This window comes from Polypterus senegalus, chromosome 11 (genome assembly GCF_016835505.1).
Source record: "Polypterus senegalus isolate Bchr_013 chromosome 11, ASM1683550v1, whole genome shotgun sequence".
Taxonomy (NCBI): Eukaryota; Metazoa; Chordata; class Cladistia; order Polypteriformes; family Polypteridae; genus Polypterus; species Polypterus senegalus.
Genome location: NC_053164.1, coordinates 150,046,179 through 150,066,352, shown reverse-complemented (window position 1 = coordinate 150,066,352; position 20,174 = coordinate 150,046,179). Strand labels below are relative to the sequence as shown.

Here is a 20,174-nt window from a genome sequence, read left to right as displayed (position 1 = left end):
GTCACATGTACGTTAAAACTGTTGCTGCTTGTGCTAATCAACTGATGATGGCTACTGTGCCAGATCTATGACCGCACACGTGGTGGATCACTTGATAAAATATGAAGATGTCTTTGAAACATTCACCTCTTTCACTGAAGCTTCATTCCTCGTTTTTGCATTAAAATATCAACCACCCAGCTCCTTTCTGAATTTGCACCATTCATCTATCTAGCTGTCGTTTTTTGGAACTTACCTGTGGTGTACAATCTAAGCAGCATTCAGCACTTGAGGCAGGGAGCTGCTTTGGATCAGGTGGCGGACAATGACTGGGCACACTCAAACCCACACTTCCTCACCCACAGGCAACTAACTGCAAGACGACAACAGTAGCCAGCACACGTTCCTCTGCCATGGGGTAATTTATAAGCCTCGAGTTTCTATAGGTGTGGCAGTTCTTAAGTGGTGCACTTGAGTGCCATGAAAGGTGGGTTGTGCAATGGAGTTGGCACAATGTTCAGGACTGGCTCCCTCCTTGCACCGATCCTACTATGATAGGCTCCGGCCCTGCAGTCTTACACCTGATTATGTTATGGTAACGTTTCAATAACTTGTGATTCTTTAATTGTGAGTCTCATTTAGGTAAGAATATCTGAGGGCCTGGCTTGCAGGACGCTGCATAAAGAAAGCAAGAGGATTCTGGTGACAGTTCCTTTGTAAGAAGGACTGGAGGGATGGTTTTTACTGTACAACCTTCTTCATTCTGACAGGAGATGTGACAGTACAAGTCACGTCATCTTCTTATCAGCAGTCTGTGACCACAGGACTGCTACTTGATAGAGCGATGAGTGCACCAAGAGCAGCAGCGGTACTGTGGTTTTGAAGCACAGGGTGGTGCTTGCGTTGAAGAAAAAAAAAAAAACATCCAGCAAAATCTCTTAAATCTAATCTCCGCCATCTTCCCTTTGCATTGCACACACAGTACAGGGTGGTCCAGATCTAATTATGCAGATCCAGATCATCTGGATGACTTTGATTTATGCGGAGACAATTCCACTTCATGTCGTCCGTTTGCACACTTCTCGATGGTCTGGGATTTTTCGGGTGATTTTCTATGTAATAAACTTAATAAGTTATAGCGTAATGAAAATTGTATAATCAGATCTGGACCACCCTATATAATGCTATCCACCTAACTGTCAGCACATGACAGTCACCATGTGAGCCACATTTTATGTTTATCTAAAGCAATGGTTGCTTAGTGTAGATTCCTTTCACAAATGGTATTTCAGAAGCAGCATCTTTGACATGATTCATGTGCCCAATACTTTACCAAGACAGTTTATAAGGGCACACTGCTCAGTGATTTGCTTTGAATCCCAACAATCCTTACTGTGGAAAAAGTGCGTCATTGCTTCACCCCTTTACTTTTTCCAGCATCTTCAAGCACTTGATTCCAACATTTCATTCAAAGAATTCTGTGAGATGAACTTTAGTGAGATCTTGTAAAACTCTGAAGCCCCCATGTAGCTTTCTCGGGGTCAGGATGACATTGTTCTGGCTTTATTAGCCTGTCAGAATGTTGCTGCTCTTTACTGATTCTAGTATTCGGCTTTGTGGTGTAATGGAGGTTTGAACCGAGCATGCGGCTTTTGTGTGGGTGTACTGTTCCACAAGCCATGAGAGACTTTAAATATGGGCCATGGCTGTTATTATATGCAATTTCTTCTAATCCACTGTTGGTGAATTTTAAAGATGTAATAAAAATAGGACAAGTCTGCTAATAGTTCTGGTAAAATAAAATCTGCACCTGTACTACTTTGCAGTATTATTACTTTTACATGATGGACACACTAGTTTGCAGGCAGCTCACTAAACCTATTTGGCATTTTGAAGCCACTGCCAAAGATGGGCTGGTGAAATGGTGGTTAACGTGCAGGCTGCGCAGTGTGGGAGACTTGGGTTCAAATCCTGTGCAGAGTGCAGTGGGCACATTCTCCTCATGTCGTCTTGTACTTTATTTAGGTGTTTTCAGTTTCACCGACCACTCCGTAAAGTGCCATTCAGTAAGTCAACACTGGCCTTATATGCGTGCTGAGGAGTATGCCAAAGACACCATGAAGTTTCACTTCTTCTCTTGCATTAAATTACTGCCAGCACAAGCTCTGGCACTCTGGAACTTGTACTGAAATAATAAGCATCAAGAGATAACTGACATGCCCCAGTTCCTGTGTGGAATGATGTATTGCAAAACTCCACAATCCCAGTCATTCTGAATGGTGACAAGGTAAGCGGCAGCATATCAGTCATGTACAATTAACAGCATTCAGGAATTTAGCCAAAGAGAAAAACTCTTACTCTTCCCACCACCACCACATTTCCATTCCTTAAGAAGAATTCAAACGTTCTTGCTGGTTCCCATAGCCAATGAATGGAAATGTTTATTGGAACTGTGTGTTGGGGAGGCAAGTATAGAAGTAGCTTAGTTGAGGTTTGCTACAACTAGGGCATCAGGGTGGGTGGGGATGCAGAGAGTTTAGTACAGGCCAGGTTTACAACTGTACACACAGGAACAAACAACAATGTAAAAAAAAAAAATGCATACTGATGCAAATTCGAACCCAACATTTACATCTAAAAATAATACAAGTAACAAATTAAAAGGAGCTTGCTAGAAGTATCAAAAATAAAACGGAGAGAGACGGAGTTGTATGTAGATGAGCATAATTATGATATTATAGCAATAACGGAAACCTGCCTAAATAACAAAGATGGGGATGAGTGTAATGCAGAGGGATACACATTTTTAGGAAGGATAGAACAGAAAAGGATGTGGAGTTGTGGTTTATGTCAAACATAATTTAAATGTAAGTCCTCTTCAGTTGGACGATGAGCCCCATCTTAGTGAGGACATGTGGCTTCACCAGGTAAGCATTAGGGAAAGAAAGAAGCCTTATTTTAGGAGTGTGTTATAGACCACCCAGTGCATACGGTAATTTCAATACACATCTTTTTAGTAATATTAAAAAGGCATGTTTACAGGGGGATATTATAGTCATGGGGGAGTTTAATTAACTACCCAACAACTAATAGGGATCATTTTGCAAATAGAGGAGCACAAGAAAAGGAGGAGTTTTTAGAAATAATCATTGACTTATTTTAAGACAGTATGTTAAAGCAATAATGTGGGGTGAAGCCTGTCTAGATTTAGTATTTTGTACTAATCAGGATAGAATTGAGTGTGGAGGTGATTGAACCACTAGGGTTAATTTGTGGTGGGGTCAAATTACCAGCCAGCTAATCTGTACACTACCAACCTGATGGTGTGCAGTGAAATAAAAAAGTGTACAAAATTAAATCTATTCTTCTTCAGTGTTCTCCTGTGGTGCTTGGGATTTTAACCAGATTTGGAACAAGACCATAGAATGTGTGTATCATTGTAACCAACAGCATATCTTAAGGAGGGCCTTTACTGAATTTCATTCATCAAATATTAGGATGCTCTACAGCACACTGTAAAGTGCCTCAGTGGAAAATTGGTGGTCTCATGGCCAAGGAGCGACTTTAAGCTAAATTACAGTTTTACAGAAAGGTTAACTCCATCTGCATAGGCTGGAATTTGTCTTTCCTTTGTTCTGTATTAGTATATATATATATTGTAGGTGTTTTTATACATAACACAGCTGCCATCAAAGGCAGACTTATTAATAATACCGATTCTGAAATGGGAGCAACACTCATTTTCCATAGTATTGATGCTATCCAAGCCTGATGGGTTTTCCTGCACATTTGTTGTTTTGAAGGTCCTAATTTATTTTACTCACTCAAGACTGTCACCCTGTTCGATTTTGATCATATTCTGACACCTCCATCAGCTATGGAAAAAAATCATATGCTTCCTTCTGTTCAATCGGGGCTTGGCTCCATCACTTAATTAGCAATGTGAGTTTTGTTTTGTTTGTCCCCACTTTGTTTTTTTTATGTTCAAACAGCACTTAATGCTGATCATTGATATTGTAAACTTAATGACAATATGTAGGTGGACTATACAGAGTTGGCTTTATCAAAAACGCAAGATAACAAAGGCATTGAAAAAAAAAAAAAACAAAAACAAACAATGCAGTTTGTATCAGGATTTATTGTTGTCACATATGGTGACAAGTTACACAGTTAAAAGAATGAAGTGCATACTTGGCCAAATGTGTCAACCCAGCGCTGTATGGCTACCCGAATCTCACTTCATCCATAATGAAATATTTTAAAAATAGGTCATGATGAGCAAATCACCCGAGTTTAACTTTAAATATTTTATGTTTCATGTGCGAGTTTGCAATAGCAAACTTAATAAAAAACAGATGTTTAAGATTTGTTACATTTTTTGATTTTTGCTTTTTTATTAATGTATATAGATTGCTCCTTAAAGATTTGACAACACTACATGCACTGTTTTTACAGCACATTTCTCAGAAATCTGTCCAGATTAAAATAAATGGGGGGAAAAGTGTCTTTTGTAAAAACAACATGTCTAAACATAGCCCAAGACAAGACAAAAAGACATAAAATAAGTGTAAGTGGTGTTAATCCAACAAGGCAATAAAGTTGCAGCCTTTGATGAAATAACACATTTGTGGATGCTCTTATTTAAACTTTGGAAGCACTAAGGCAGCATGCTGGATGATAGGATTTGTAGTCCACATGTCGGCATTTGTCACAAGACCGTAGATAACAGGAAGCCAGGGATAGGAGGGGTGTAGTGGTTATATACTAAATATCTTTTTTACTTGATCAGTTGCATGAAATTGAATACACTACCTTCCACTGTGAGTGACAAGCACTTAAACTTTATAGCGCTTGCTAAATGTGTCTTCTTTGAGCTTCACTGAACTTTGCGCATTTCACTTGCCTCTGCAAACAGCCTTTATTTATATAAACTGGCACATCTCATTTCTCTACGTGGTGAAAAAGGGATGTGGTGCATTAGAATGTTTCACATAGTACAGTATTGCTAAGAACAAATATCAACACACAAAAACACAGGTAGGCCAATTTCCATAGTTTTTTTTTTTTTTTTTTACAATGTTACCAAATTTCAATCAACTCAAAGTGTTTGAGATTTTGGCGTATTCATTATTCTATGCAATTGTTTAATTATTCTAAATACTGATTTATCAAAATGTCATTTCTTAGTGGTAACAATCCTGTCAAAAAAAAAAATATATATATATACATACATATATATATATATATATATACATACATATATATATATATACATACATATATATATACATACATATACATATATATACATACATATATATATACATACATATACATACATATATATATATATATATATATATATACACACACATACATACATACATACATATATATATATATACATACATACATACATACATACATATATATATATATATATATATATATACATATATATATACATATATACATATATATATACACATACACAAAGGATTATTAGGAACACCATACTAATACGGTGTTTGACCCCCTTTAGCCTTCAGAACTGCCTTAATTCTACGTGGCGTTGATTCAACAAGATGCTAAAAGCATTCTTTAGAAATGTTGGCCCATATTGATAGGATAGCATCTTGCAGTTGATGGAGATTTGTGGGATGCACATCCAGGGCATGAAGCTCCCGTTCCACCACATCCCAAAGATGCTCTATTGGGTTGAGATCTGGTGACTGTGGAGGCCATTTTAGTACAGTGAACTCATTGTCATGTTCAAGAAACCAATTTGAAATTATTCGAGCTTTGTGACATGGTGCATTATCCTGCTGGAATTAGCCATCAGTGGATGGGTACATGGTGGTCATGAAGGGATGGACATGGTCAGAAACAATGCTCAGGTAGCCCATGGTATTTAAACGATGCCCAATTGGCACTAAGGGGCCTAAAGTGTGCCAAGAAAACATCCCACACACCATTACACCACCACCACCAGCCTGCACAGTGGTAACAAGGCATGATGGATCCATGTTCTCATTCTGTTTACGCCAAATTCTGACTCTACCATTTGAATGTCTCAACAGAAATCGAGACTCATCAGACCAGGCAACATTTTTCAACTGTCCAATTTTGGTGAGCTCGTGCAAATTGTAGCCTCTTTTTCCTATTTGTAGTGGAGATGAGTGGTACCCGGTGGGGTCTTCTGCTGTTGAAGCCCATCCGCCTCAAGGTTGTGCGTGTTGTGGCTTCACAAATGCTTTGCTGCATACCTCGGTTGTAACGAGTGGTTATTTCAGTCAAAGTTGCTCTTCTATCAGCTTGAATCAGTCGGCCCATTCTCCTCTGACCTCTAGCATCAACAAGGCATTTTCGCCCACAGGACTGCCGCATACTGGATGTTTTTCCCTTTTCACACCATTCTTTGTAAACCCTAGAAATGGTTGTGCGTGAAAATCCCAGTAACTGAGCAGATTGTGAAATACTCAGACAGGCCCATCTGGCACCAACAACCATGCCACGCTCAAAATTGCTTAAATCACCTTTCTTTCCCATTCTAAATGCATTGAAGTAACTGCCATGTGATTGGTTGATTAGATAATTGCATTAATGAGAAATTGAACAGGCGTTCCTAATAATCCTTTAGGTGAGTGTGTATATATACAGTATACACAGAGGACTGGGAACACTTGGAGGGCTTCCGGGTGCGCAGCCAGCACTTCCGCCACATGGGGGCGTGTCCGTGGGGGATTGCCGGAGAAACAGCTGGAGCACATCCGGGTTGGTATTTAAGGGGCCGCCTCCCTTTCGTCATCGGCGAGAGTCAGGTGGAAGTGGACGGAGCTCGGAGGAGAGGAGTGGAGGCAGTCTGAGGACTGAGCAAGGCATTGTTGTGCGGCCAGGACTTGAAGGGGTGATTGGTGCTGCGGCACTGGGTTTGTGCACTGTAAATAGTATTGAAAATAAAACGTGTGTGGTGAACCAACATGTCTACCTGTCTGTGTCCGGGCTGTACCCCAAAATATATAATTAATATATATAATAGGAAGAGGGTCATGTGACACATCAAACTTATTGGGAATTTCACAAGAAAAACAATGGTGTGCTTGGTTTTAACGTAACTTTATTCTTTCATGAGTTATTTACAAGTTTCTGACCACTTATAAAATGTGTTCAATGTGCTGCCCATTGTGTTGGATTGTCAATGCAACCCTCTTCTCCTACTCTTCACACACTGATAGCAACACCACAGGAGAAATGCTAGCACAGGCTTCCAGTATCCGTAGTTTCAGGTGCTGCACATCTCGTATCTTCACAGCATAGACAATTACCTTCAGATGACCCCAAAGATAAAAGTCTAAGGGGGTCAGATCGGGAGACCTTGGGGGCCATTCAACTGGCCCACGACGACCAATCCACGTTCCAGGAAACTGTTCATCTAGGAATGCTCGGACCTGACACCCATAATGTGGTGGTGCACCATCTTGCTGGAAAAACTAAGGGAACGTGCCAGCTTCAGTGCATAAAGAGGGAAACACATCATCATGTAGCAATTACGCATATCCACTGGCCTTGAGGTTTCCATTGATGAAGAATGGCCCCACTATCTATCTTTGTACCCCATATACCACACCATACCATCATTTTTTTTTGTTCCAACAGTCTTGGAGGGATCTATCCAATGTGGGTTAGTGTCAGACCAATAGTGGTGGTTTTGTTTGTTAACTTCACCATTCACATAAAAGTTTGCCTCATCACTGAACAAAATCTGGAAGCCTGTGCTAGCATTTCTCCTGCGGTGTTGCTATCAGTGTGTGAAGAGTGGGAGAAGAGGGTTGCATTGACAATCCAACACAATGGGCAGCACATTGAACACATTTTATAAGTGGTCACAAACTTGTAAATAACTCATGAAAGAATAAAGTTACGTTAAAACCAAGCACACCATTGTTTTTCTTGTGAAATTCCCAATAAGTTTGATTTTTCACATGACCCTCTTCCTATTGAAAAAACAAAAGTTGGATCCAAAATGGCCGACTTCCAAATGGCCACCATGGTCACCACCCATCTTGAAAAGTTTCCCCCCTCACATATACTAATGTGCCACAAACAGGAAGTTAATATCACCAACCATTCCCATTTTATTAAGGTGTATCCATATAAATGGCCCACCCTGTATATGTATATGTATATATGTATATGTATATGTATATGTATATATATATATATATATATATATATATATATATATATATATATATATATATATATATATATATATATATATATATATATATATATATATATATATATATACACACACACACACAGTGCATCACTTTTTCCACATTTTGTTATGTTACAGCCTTATTCCAAAATGGATTAAATTCATTTTTTTCCTCAGAATTCTATACACAACACCCCATAATGACAAGTTTACTTGAGGTTTTTGCAAATTTATTAAAAATAAAAAAAACTGAAAAATCACATGTACATAAGTATTCACAACCTTTGCTCAATACTTTGTCAATGCACCTTTGGCAGCAATTACAGCCTCAAGTCTTTTTGAATATGATGCCACAAGCTTGGCACACCTATCCTTGGCCAGTATCGCCCATTCCTCTTTGCAGCACCTCTCAAGCTCCATCAAGTTGGATTGGAAGCGTTGGTGTACAGCCATTTTAAGATCTCTCCAGAGATGTTCAATTGGATTCAAGTCTGGGATCTAGCTGGGCCACTCAAGGACATTCCCAGAGTTGTCCTAAAGCCACTCCTTTGATATCTTGGCTGTGTGCTTAGGGTCGTTGTCCTGCTGAAAGATGAACCGTCGCCCCAGTCTGAGGTCAAGAGTGCTCCGGAGCAGGTTTTCATCCAGAATGTCTCTGTACATTGCTGCAGTCATCTTTCCCTTTATCCCGACTTGTCTCCCAGTTCCTGTCGCTGAAAAACATCCCCACAGCATGATGCTGTGACCACCATGCTTCACTGTAGGGATGGTATTGGCCTGGTGATGAGCGGTGCCTGGTTTCCTCCAAACGTGACGCCTGGCATTCACACCAAAGAGTTCAATCTTTGTCTCATCAGACCAGAGATTTTTGTTTCTCATGTTCTGAGAGTCCTTCAGGTGCCTTTTGGCTAACTCCAGGCGGGCTGCCATGTGCCTTTTACTAAGCAGTGGCTTCCGTCTGGCCACTCTACCATACAGGCCTGATTGGTGGATTGCTGCAGAGATGGTTGTCCTTCTGGAAGGTTCTCCTCTCTCCGCAGAGGACCTCTGGAGCTCTGACAGAGTGACCATCGGGTTCTTGGTCACCTCCCTGACTAAGGCCCTTCTCCCCCGATCGCTCAGTTTAGATGGCTGGCCAGCTCTAGGAAGAGTCCTGGTGGTTTCGAACTTCTTCCACTTACGGATGATGGAGGCCACTGTGCTCATTGGGACCTTCAAAGAAGCAGAAATTTTTCTGTAACCTTGCTCCAAGATGTGTGCCTCGGGACAATCCTGTCTCAAAGGTCTACAGACAATTCCTTTCACTTCATGCTTGGTTTGTGCTCTGACATGAACTGTCAACTGTGGGTCCTTATATAGACAGGTGTGTGCCTTTCCAAATCATGTCCAATCAACTGAATTTACCACAGGTGGACTCCAATTAAGCTTCAGAAACATCTCAAGGATGATCAGGGGAAACAGGATGCGCCTGAGCTCAATTTTGAGCTTCATGGCAAAGGCTGTGAATACTTATGTACATGTCCTTTCTCAATTTTTTTTTATTTTTAATAAATTTGCAAAAATCTCAAGTAAACTTTTTCCACGTTGTTATTATGGGGTGTTGTGTGTAGAATTCTGAGGAAAAAAATTAATTTAATCCATTTTAACATAACAAAATGTGGAAAAAGTGATGTGCTGTGAATACTTTCCGGATGCACTGTATATGTAATATGTAATATATATATATATATATATATATATATATATATATATATATATATATATATATATATATATATATATATATATATATATATATGTGTGTGTGTGTGTGTGCTTTATTTAAATGAAATTTCTAACTTTGCATAGTGCTCAAAACTTCTAAATGAAAATGCACCAACAATATATCCAAATAAATGAAAATGAACTGAATCGATGACTGTCTGACAGCATGGCACACACTTTAGGTAAAGCCTTCATGGTCACCAGTGAAAAAATTACAGTTAAACCAATAAATTACATGGACAGATGTATTGCTTAGAAGTGTCTTTATAATTATTATTTCATAACTGTAACTGCTTTGACTTTAAATACACATTATAATAATGATGAGAATGCTTTCTGCCATATGACTTATGAACAGTGGCAGAATTCTTCTCACAAAGTCAGAGAAGCTTAAAGTGATTCTTTTCAAATACGGTTTCAGTTGTCAGATGTTGCTGCTAAAATGTATCCAGTGGACTGTGAATTCCTATTCTGCATAATGCTCCCCACTGGACTGATAAACTAGACAAACGGACCTCTACACATAAAACAGTAAAAAGCAGCTGGGGTTTGCACTGCATTCAAACATCTCCGGTGTTAACACCACGGCAGTCAGCTGTAGGGTATGTGTAAATTGTCACACAGCATGGCAAGACGTATCTCCACATTCTTACACTTTTATGTACATAATATAAAAAACAATTCTGAGAGAACCAACAGCTTAATGGCATTACCTTGCACTGCACTGGGGGACTCCGGCACTGGCGCTCTGCACTGTTCGGCGAGGAACATGCCTTTACTGGCACAGACTCTGCAATCTCTTCCTCAGGGCCATCTGTAACCAGAGAGGAAGAGATGCTAAAGCAGGGCTCCCACCTTCACTCACAACAGTGACCACCTTTGCTCTCAATCCTCATGCCTTCAAAGGTTCTCAGGGAAAGCAGGGCAAGTCAGAGTGACTGAGGCTGTAATAGACATTGGGGTGGCCAAGCACAGTGAAATAGACTAGGTCAGTAGGGAAACAAACATGGTCAGTCGAAGTGAAAAAGGATGCAGACGTGCAAAGGTGGCTAGGCTGCTTGGGGTGGCCATTCATGCAACTTGTTCCAGAATGCCAGTTCACATGCAGTGAGCAGATGATGCCAAGCAAGCAGACTGGACTCACCTGCAGTTACGTCACTTGGACACAGAGATGGCATCTTCAGCTGCAAGCGTGGAATGGGTTTGGAATGAGATGAGGGTGGAGTCTGCACATTAAGTGCAGGCCATGCAGATGAAATTGGACTGGATGGTGGTGACTCTGACCCTACGACCAAAGGAAAGCCAGCAAGAGCTTAGTGAACAGCAGGGCAAGTCTGCACTTGTCTTAACATCTACATATGGTTCCTACTGTGCCATGCCCCACTATCTTTGTGACTGGTCTCCCATTTGCCACTCACCATCTCGATCTCGCCAGTGGTCACTCATTAGCAGTGCCCTTTGGTAGTTTCTCTCTCTTGCCTGTTCCACTGATGTAGAAGACATCCTGCGGGTCAAAAAACACAGTCAGCAATGGGTCTTTCTACTAAGAAAATTCATCATCAGGTACAAAATGAAAAAGACTAACCACTGTCCCTCATTGCCTTCCTTCTCTCCCTGGGGGACATCTTTTCCATCCTGAGAAGATGAGGTGTCAGTCGGCATAGGGGTGTTAAGGACAGGAGGGAGTACAGGAGTGGCTTCCATCTGAGGCTCGGCGGAGACACAGATTTCTACCATGTTGCTGCTGCACACACCAGATACAGTGGAGACCAAGGAGCGGGGTGACATGGAAACGGGAGACAAACTTTCAGGCTTGGACCCACTTTTTCTCGCCTCACGCTGGCGCTTCCGATATTCTAGTAAAGATACCTGCAGATAACAGCCAGACATTAGTACATATAACCCAGGCATGCAAGAGCAAACACCATCTTAATGGACGAGCCAAAAGTTTCAGTTCTAGAGTCTCCCTAGTACAACAGTGACCCTATTGTAAAAAGTCCCAAGATACCAGAGCCCAGCCTACTAACATCAAAATAAAGTCATCCAATTAATCTTCAAGCAAGCTAGTAGCATACTGCCACTGCTATAAACTGTATGTGAGCCAAGCCTGATCTCTGCAAGCTCACATTATCCTCAAGCGAGAGCCTAACCCTGAAGACATTTACCAACTGTAAGTAACGGCCAGTTCAAAATCCAAAAAGCATCTAGCAATTCTCCAACAGACCCCTTCTCAGTAAGCCTACCAGTAAAACGTAAAAATCACTAAAACCGGCCATACCACCTATTAATGACAAAACAGAGCAAGACTTTGTTCTTGTAAGCAATTAATTAAGCTCAGCCCCATAAATTCCACCAACATCAATCTAACCAATGGAGAAGTGCCTTATCTTAATTAGTTCAAGCCAAAGTTCTAAAGAATATGCAACTTAAGTGAGTTTATACACAGCCTTCCCTCTCTCCTCTGAGATGAATCATTCATTTTTTGCTTTTAAGTCACAATGAACCTTTTTTATTTCGCTGTGCTATACTTGCTTAGGGTTTAAAACTCTGGGTTTGAAATTGCTTAGTCTGAAAAAACTAACTGGTTCTATTTTGGAAATCTGATTATTTTCTACTACAGAATTTGACTTGCTGTTAGCTTTAGTTATGGTACCAGTCTGCACAAACACTAAGAATTACATTTAAACAACGGAATGATCTTTCTTGGGTAGATAAATTACGGGAGGTATTTTTCTGCAAACAAGGAAATGAAAATTAAAATTATCAAATGAAAATGCAATCTCTTTTGCAATTTAATTATCAAAGTCTCCGTGCAAAAATGCTCCAAAAATCAAAAATAAAATGAAATGACATGTTAAATATTGTAATCAAATAGCACATTAATTACTTCAGAAATACAATTATGTGTGGTCTATGAATTTTGTGAGACAGCTTCACTGTGAAGCTCGTAGCATGGAGGTGAAAAGATCAAAATTGGATGAATTAAACAAGACGAAGTGAGGAGTATTCTGTTGATCGAAGTGGCATCAGCTACGAAGGATAAAGAATTGTGGAAATTCGAGGCGCAAAGCCCCACCCATTTACCCACACTATTTGCAGGTTTAGAACTTGAAAATGAAAATGCAAAGTGGAAAACGAAAATTCAATGAGCAGCAGGTGGCTCCAGAGCTTATTTGCATGTGTCTTTTCATTTTTGCAGCTTCACTGCTGTTCAGGCTGAAAATGAAATTGCAAATTGTGTTATTTCATTTTATTCTTGCGTGTAGACTTAGAAAATAAAAATCGCAAAAGAGAGATAGCATCTCCATTTTATAATTTTAATTTTCATCTCCATTTTTGCAGAAAATACCTCCCCATAGGTTAATGTGCTGGTAATTGGTCCTTTAAACATTTTTAAAGTTTATACTCTAATATCTTATTAGTCAAACAACAAACTGCAAAGTCAGCAAATAACGCCATTTTTATGAATCAGGCTCCATCCTTGTAAACTCCCAACAAGACCATCGCAAGAAAGTACTTACTACAACAGGATAAAAGATCTCCACTTCCAGTAAGCTTCCACTACTCTAACCATAAAACAAGACATCCATCCCAGTGTAACCACACACATGACCCTGCCTGAATCATTAGCAGCTCACCTTCTTCTTCTGTGGAGGATTGTGGGGTGTGCCACCTCCATCTGCCAATCCATCACTTCCCAGGTTGCGCATGTAGCCCTCTTCAGAGCAGGGGTAATAAAGACCCCCATCATTATAAGGGGTCCCAGTAGACTCAATCACACGAAAGCCACCTCCCAGCTCCAGAGTGTGCGAAGGGGTCAGATCTCGCAGGTTTGAGTTTACAGGGGAAAAGGTGATGGCACTCCTCTCTGGGCTTCTCATCCAAGAAGAGAAGGGGTCACCCCTGTGTGGGCAGCTGAACAGACCCTCTGACTGATCCGATGCAGGTTGGCAGTCAGAAGAAGGTGGCTCACTGCTGTCCGGCCTTGTTGGCCCTTCGGCAGCCTCTGATGTCTCCAAGGCTACATTCCTGGTCCGGCCCATTTCAGTCCTAACCGGCCGAGGGCTCAGAGTGCCAATAGTTTTAATCTCATGAAGGCCAGTCTCATTCAAGCTAGGCAGACGATTAGTACACACTGCCACCTGTTGAGGCAAGCAACAATGGTCAAATTACAGGGAAACATAGTTTAAGTGGTATTTTGCGGTTCTCATTACGCCTACCTCCTGTCCACTTGCCCGTGACTTGGTCTCTGGTGAGCTGTCAGGGGATGTTGCACCCTGTAAAGATAGGAACAGTTTTAAAAGGCAAAAGCACACAGAGTACAGGGGGTACACTGCTAAGAGATTGAGCTCTCACCTCCAAATGGGAAGAAGAAAGATGACAGGGAGTGACTGGCGTAACCGGAGAATATACATGCTTGTAGCCATTACGACCTGGTTCATCCTCTGGCTTGGGACGGGGTGGTGTGGAGAACAAAGTGGGGTCAGCACTTTCCACACGGGTGGGGGTGGCATAGGGGGAAACGCAGGGCGTGGAGCTGTCAGACAGCGCCAAGTCCAGCGGGCAGAGACGCCGCTTCTTTAGAGGAGCTGGTAACTCTGAGGAGACAGACATACAGTATTTACCATTTAGCCAGCAGTCACTGTGACATGACAAGCCACATTTACTTACTATGAGACAAGTTCCATGCGCCCATTCAGTGACTCAATGGTGCACCATTACTTTAGTTTACAGTAATATGGCCTCTTGTACTACACACTGTGTGCTACCAAGACAGAGTTATCATTGTTTTAATAGCCTCCTAAGACATTCTAATAAATAATAATACATTTTATTTATATAGTGCCTTTCCCATGCTCAAGGCACTTCAAATTCTCTCCAAAGTTCAGTCAGACTGGACATATTACTAATGGCACAGTCATGTCAGAATGAGGTCCAGTATAGGTCAGAATAATCAAAAGGACCTACCTGCCAAAGTGCAGATGCCATTTAAAGAAAGGGGGCTATTGGTATCACCATTGAGAGCAGGACTTGGTGGCCCTTCATTGGGCAGCAATGCTCCAAGTTTGCCAAACTGACCAGGACAGTACTCTTCTTCTAAGGCCTGTTTCAGCCACCGCTGCAAGATAATGGGACAAGCTTTAGATTAGGACAGACAGAACTACCACATCTCAGATGAGTACTGAGCCAGCCCAAAATGATCAAGTAAGAGTGAACAAGAAGAAATGTATAGCTTTTAACTGATTGATTAGACAGACTACAAGAATAAAAGGTTTTCAGAGCAGAAACAAAACTGAAAAATCTGTATAACAAGAATATACTGTAAGTTGGAAGTTAAAAGTTAATTACAAAAAAAGGAACATAGAAAGTGCAAAGAGAGCTACATACAGTACTACTTGATGCATACCTTCTTGCAGGAGCCTGTGCTAGAAATGGTTAGATCTCTTCTTCGACGTACACTGGTGCGGTCTGCCAGAAAGGGCGAAGTGAAGCGAATATAGTGCTTTGGAGTGCTATACACGTGAGGGGTATAAGCCAGGCCAGGCAGTGAGTTGAGCTGCGTAGCTAGAACTTCTGGATCTGTGGTAATGCGTAGTGGTCTTTCTAGAGGCAGCTCTGGAGTCTTCACTAACCGCTCAGTCTTGTCTTGCTTCTCGCTTAACCACTCGCTCACTAAGTGCTACAGAAGCAAACAGCTGTTAAGAGAGTGACGAGCACCCAGAATGCACCAACAACACATGAACCAGAATTGAATTGTAGCTAGTCAATGCCCATTTCCTGACTACTTGGACAAGCCTACCTTTTTTGTTTTGGGATACTTGGGCGGCATTCGGTTGGGCGTTATTGGGGTATCCAGGTTACTCAAATCTGGCTGGAAGCTAAGTTCAGAATCAAGCTCAGGCAGTGGGGTCACAGGATCCAACTCTTTTTGTTCACTAGGGGTTTCAGTGCCCTCGCCTGGTGAACCAGGTGCCAGGTCTGAACAGCTACTGAGCGTACGGTGTCGTCGACGCTGCTGACCGATGTGTGTGCGGTTCCGAGTGAAGCTTTTACGCTGCTTGGCTCGGCTCACTTTGGCAGGGGTGGGCTTACAGGCTGCTGCTGCTGTCGTCATTGTTGTCATCTCCTCTTTGATTGGCTCCTGAGACGCACAAAGGGACAAGTCAGGATGACACATTGCAAGTCAGATTGGACACCAAAAGGGGTCTTCCCTCCACCACCTTACCTGCAGCAGGGAGTCTGCCTCAGGTGTGGTAACTTCCTCTTTGATCTCCAGTTTGCCACCGTCACCTCGGGAGGTACTGATGCGCTCCAGTGCCTGCTCCCGCCTCTTTTCTCTCTTCTCCAGGCGTGCAAAGGCCTGCAGGATTGCTTCCATCTTCCGCTCTTCCCTGGTCTGGGGTAGGGGATGGAGGAAAATAGCCAATTAATAACGCAAAAAGGTTAAGTGTGGCAGGTACAAAAAGAGAAAAACAATTAAGCCACACAATTTTGTAAGAGAAACTATGAATTAACAGAGTTCACACAAAATAGCATTAAGGCACTTGCCCTCTATGGAAAATAATTTCCTGGAGTAGTTACAGTGCTCACATGTCTCATCCATCCATTTTCTGGAACTGCTCATTTCAGTACTTGGTCAGGAGAAGCCTGACTCTATCTAGGCAGAATCGAGCTGAAGGGCATCAGACTACTGAAGCGTTCACAAATTCACACACCCAAACCTAATTTTAATGGGCTAATTTAGAGTTGTCCAGGCACGTATCTGTGCAATGTGGGAGCAAACTGGAATATCAGGAGAAAACTTATGCTATCTCCAGACACCAACAGGGCAGGAAACCAAATCCAATCCCTGCAGCTGCTGGAGTTCCCCTCCCCAAACACACATATTTATATTTCACTCAGAAATCCTTTGTTATAAATTACATGAAAATGAAGAAAAAAATATGATTGCAACAGCATGTGATACACCTTCAAAGAAAATTGCAAAGGTTTTAATATTGCAAGAAGCACTTGATTCACAAACAGCTTAGTGCTGCTAAATGAGAGCTAAAGCTGCAGCAGAAAGTGTGTTTCTTTAAAGGCAACCCATTAGATAAGGAAACATAAGTGACAGTGTGAGGAAAAAAACATTGGCTTTATTAAGGAAATAAAAACAAAGCATGTCAGGATTGAAACACTCGAGTATAAAATAAGGTATGTATATTGCTCAAAATAATTCATAACAGGAAAAAGATTTATCAGAAGGATTAACTTGTCATGCTTTCCCTTCCCTACAATCAGATACAACTCATTTCAAGGATGAAAACCTTTATACCTCATACTTTTAGACAAAAATGTGCTTCTTGCTAATATATCTTGAAAGGATAATGCAATCACATAACCCATTATAAAAAATATGTATACTATAAAGAGTTTCTCATTTCCTCACCAGGAAAGAGAAAAGCTTTTTCATTTTTTATAAATTATATATACGCGTACATATACTGCTGATACTCTGATTGATCGGCTTTTGATCTAAATCAGCCACTTTCACAAAAAAAGACTCAATTGGTGATTGGTAACTTGGCCAAAAACAAAAAATGATTTTTTCAGCCCCTGCTTTTCTAAGCTTTACGATAATTTAGTTGTAGTGCTCCTTTACGCAAAGAATTGCGGTGGTTGAGCTAGGCACCTCTTTTTTTGCTGTGAACTTCCTGTAAAAAGTGAGCGGAAAGTGCAGACTTTACCAGAGAAAAAAAAAAAGACTGGCATATTAGCCTTTACATTAAAGAAAGTGCAGTAAAAACCTGAGAATATGGAATCTGAAGAGTCGGCCCGTGCAATTAGACAAATGGCAAGAAAAGCTAGTTTAATGAATTCAGACCTTTTTATTCTGTCCTTTAATTAATACAAACTTGCTCGCTGTCCAATCAACCAAGACATTTATGTTTTAAGTAAAGCAGTTAATATTTTTAATTAGAAAAAGAGAAAATAAAAGAAAAACTTGGAATTTCAGCTTAGTAAACAGAAGAGTTGACACCTTAACAGCAAAACTTGTCTATTTTACTTGTAAACTTGTTAAACACGTTTGTCTTGTATTTCCTACATGTCTTTTTTTTAAGGTTTGTACTATGTTTATTTTTTTCTGTGTGTCATACTGTATTATTTTGACAAGAAAAATGTACTGCATAACTAATATGTTAATAAATATTTATAATTATACCTCAAGAATTAGGAATGTCTAGCTGATGCACTGAAAAACAAAACCACTTGTATAGTAAATTTAATTTATTAATATTTAATATATTTACTAGTCTGCGGTTGGCTGGTGCCCTGGGGTTTGTTTCCTGCCTTGCGCCCTGTGTTGGCCGAGATTGGCTCCAGCAGACCCCTATGACCCTGTAGTTAGGATATAGTGGGTTGGATAATGGATGGATGAATATTTACTAGTAAACTAAAATAATTAAAACCTAAAAGTATATGTATATTTACATTTAAGCAGCATTTAACTGACAATATCAATTAACTGGATCAATGTGTGAGAATATATATACACATTTTGGTTACACAATGGTGAAAACTGCTTCTTTAAAATTAAGCTTTGTGTGGGATAAGTACATTACAGAAGAAATTAAACAATATGACAGCTTTTAATTATGAGAAGCATTTTCTTTAATGCCTTATGTATTATAAATACATATTTTAGCATTTTCATGGTCACTGAACATTAAGCCTATAAAACTTTATTTTGTTAATAGTAAACAGGTGTCACACACGTGCGATTAGGAGGGAGCGGAGTGGACCAAGTGGAGGTAACTACCCACCTGGCCAGGGGGCGACGGGGTGCACTAAACCTACCTCTGTTACCTCTGTAGGCCAAATATAGGAAAACCTGCCCGATTCAATGTCACTTCTGGTTCCGGCTCCCAGACTGATGGTCACTTCCACTTTTGGCTTATAAAACGGTCATATTTTTTTTAACCACATCAGTTCAGTTTTGGAACTCAACCAGAGCACATCATTGCTTATCTCTTTGCCCTTTTGCAGCCAGGGACAATACATGGGTGGCTTCCCTAAACCTTTTTTTTGTGGGTTCTTCTACTTCTTTAACACAGGTAACACCTGTGCTCTATAATTAATTATACAAATACCAAAGTTAACAGTTTATTACAGAGCATAAGGCTTCTCTCTATGCACCTGGTTAGAATGTTTAAAGGGTTAAAGAAAAGGAAACAAAATATATCTGAACCGGTATTGGAATTGGCTGATCCAGTAAAATGAAATTAGCACTGACCCTAAAAACATGATCACAGCATACCAAATCACAATCACACACACAGTGCAGATATATAACTGCTCAAAAAAATTAAAGGAAACTTTGAAAACACATCAGATCTCAATGGGAAAAAGAAATCCTCCTGGATATCTATACTGATATAGACTGGGTAATGTGTTAGGAACGAAAGGATGCCACATCGTTTGATGGAAATGAAAATGATCAACCTACAGAGCCCTGAATTCAAAGACGCCCCAAAAATCAGAGTGAAAAAATTATGTGGCAGGCTAGTCCATTTTGCCAAAATTTAATTGCAGCAACTCAAAATTGTACGCAGCACTTTGTATGGCCCCTGTGTTCTTGTATACATGCCTGACAACATCGGTGCATGCTTCTAATGAGATGACAGATGGTGTTGTGGGGGATCTCCTCCCAGATCTGGACCAGGGCATCACTGAGCTCCTGGACAGTCTGAGGTGCAACCTGGTGGCATTGGATGGACCAAAACATAATGTCCCACAGGTGTTCTATTGGATTTAGGTCAGGAAAGTGTGGTGGCCAGTCAATGGTATCAATTCCTTCATCCTCCAGGAACTGCCTGCATACTCTCACCACATGAGGCCAGGAATTGTCGTGCACCAGGAGCCACTGTACCAGCATAGGGTCTGACAATGGGTCCAAGGATTTCATCCTGATACCTAATGGCAGCCAAGGTGCCTTTGTCAAGCCTGTAGCGGTCTGTGTGACCCTCCATGGATATGCCTCCCCAGACAATCATTAACCCACCACCAAACTGCTCATGCTGAATGATGTTACAGGCAGCATAATGTTCTCCATGGCTTCTCCAGACCCTTTCACTTCTGTCACGTGCTCAGGGTGAACCTGCTCTCATCTGTAAAAAGCACAGGGCACCAGTGGTGCATCTGCCAATTCTGGTATTCTATGGCGAATGCC

At 40.8% G+C, this 20,174-nt stretch overlaps 1 protein-coding gene across 5 annotated transcripts in view; it reads right to left on the bottom strand.

The window, feature by feature from the left end:
* The window catches only part of kmt2e (lysine (K)-specific methyltransferase 2E), a 70,673-nt gene that overhangs the window by 21,484 nt on the left and 29,015 nt on the right, over positions 1-20,174 (bottom strand). For 4 of the 5 annotated variants that reach the window (XR_005635635.1, XM_039769868.1, XM_039769867.1 and 1 more), the window contains 11 exons: positions 16,191-16,361; positions 15,765-16,106; positions 15,372-15,644; positions 14,933-15,083; positions 14,321-14,562; positions 14,185-14,241; positions 13,603-14,106; positions 11,550-11,833; positions 11,383-11,468; positions 11,109-11,249; positions 10,678-10,778 (listed from right to left, as the gene is read on the bottom strand). Coding sequence is in view for 4 of the 5 variants with exons in the window: in XM_039769868.1 (XP_039625802.1) it covers positions 10,678-10,778; positions 11,109-11,249; positions 11,383-11,468; positions 11,550-11,833; positions 13,603-14,106; positions 14,185-14,241; positions 14,321-14,562; positions 14,933-15,083; positions 15,372-15,644; positions 15,765-16,106; positions 16,191-16,361 (2,352 nt within the window). In the remaining variant the exon portion in view is untranslated. The remainder of the gene's footprint in view (positions 1-10,677; positions 10,779-11,108; positions 11,250-11,382; positions 11,469-11,549; positions 11,834-13,602; positions 14,107-14,184; positions 14,242-14,320; positions 14,563-14,932; positions 15,084-15,371; positions 15,645-15,764; positions 16,107-16,190; positions 16,362-20,174) is intronic. The other variant, XM_039769870.1, reaches the window with a different exon arrangement.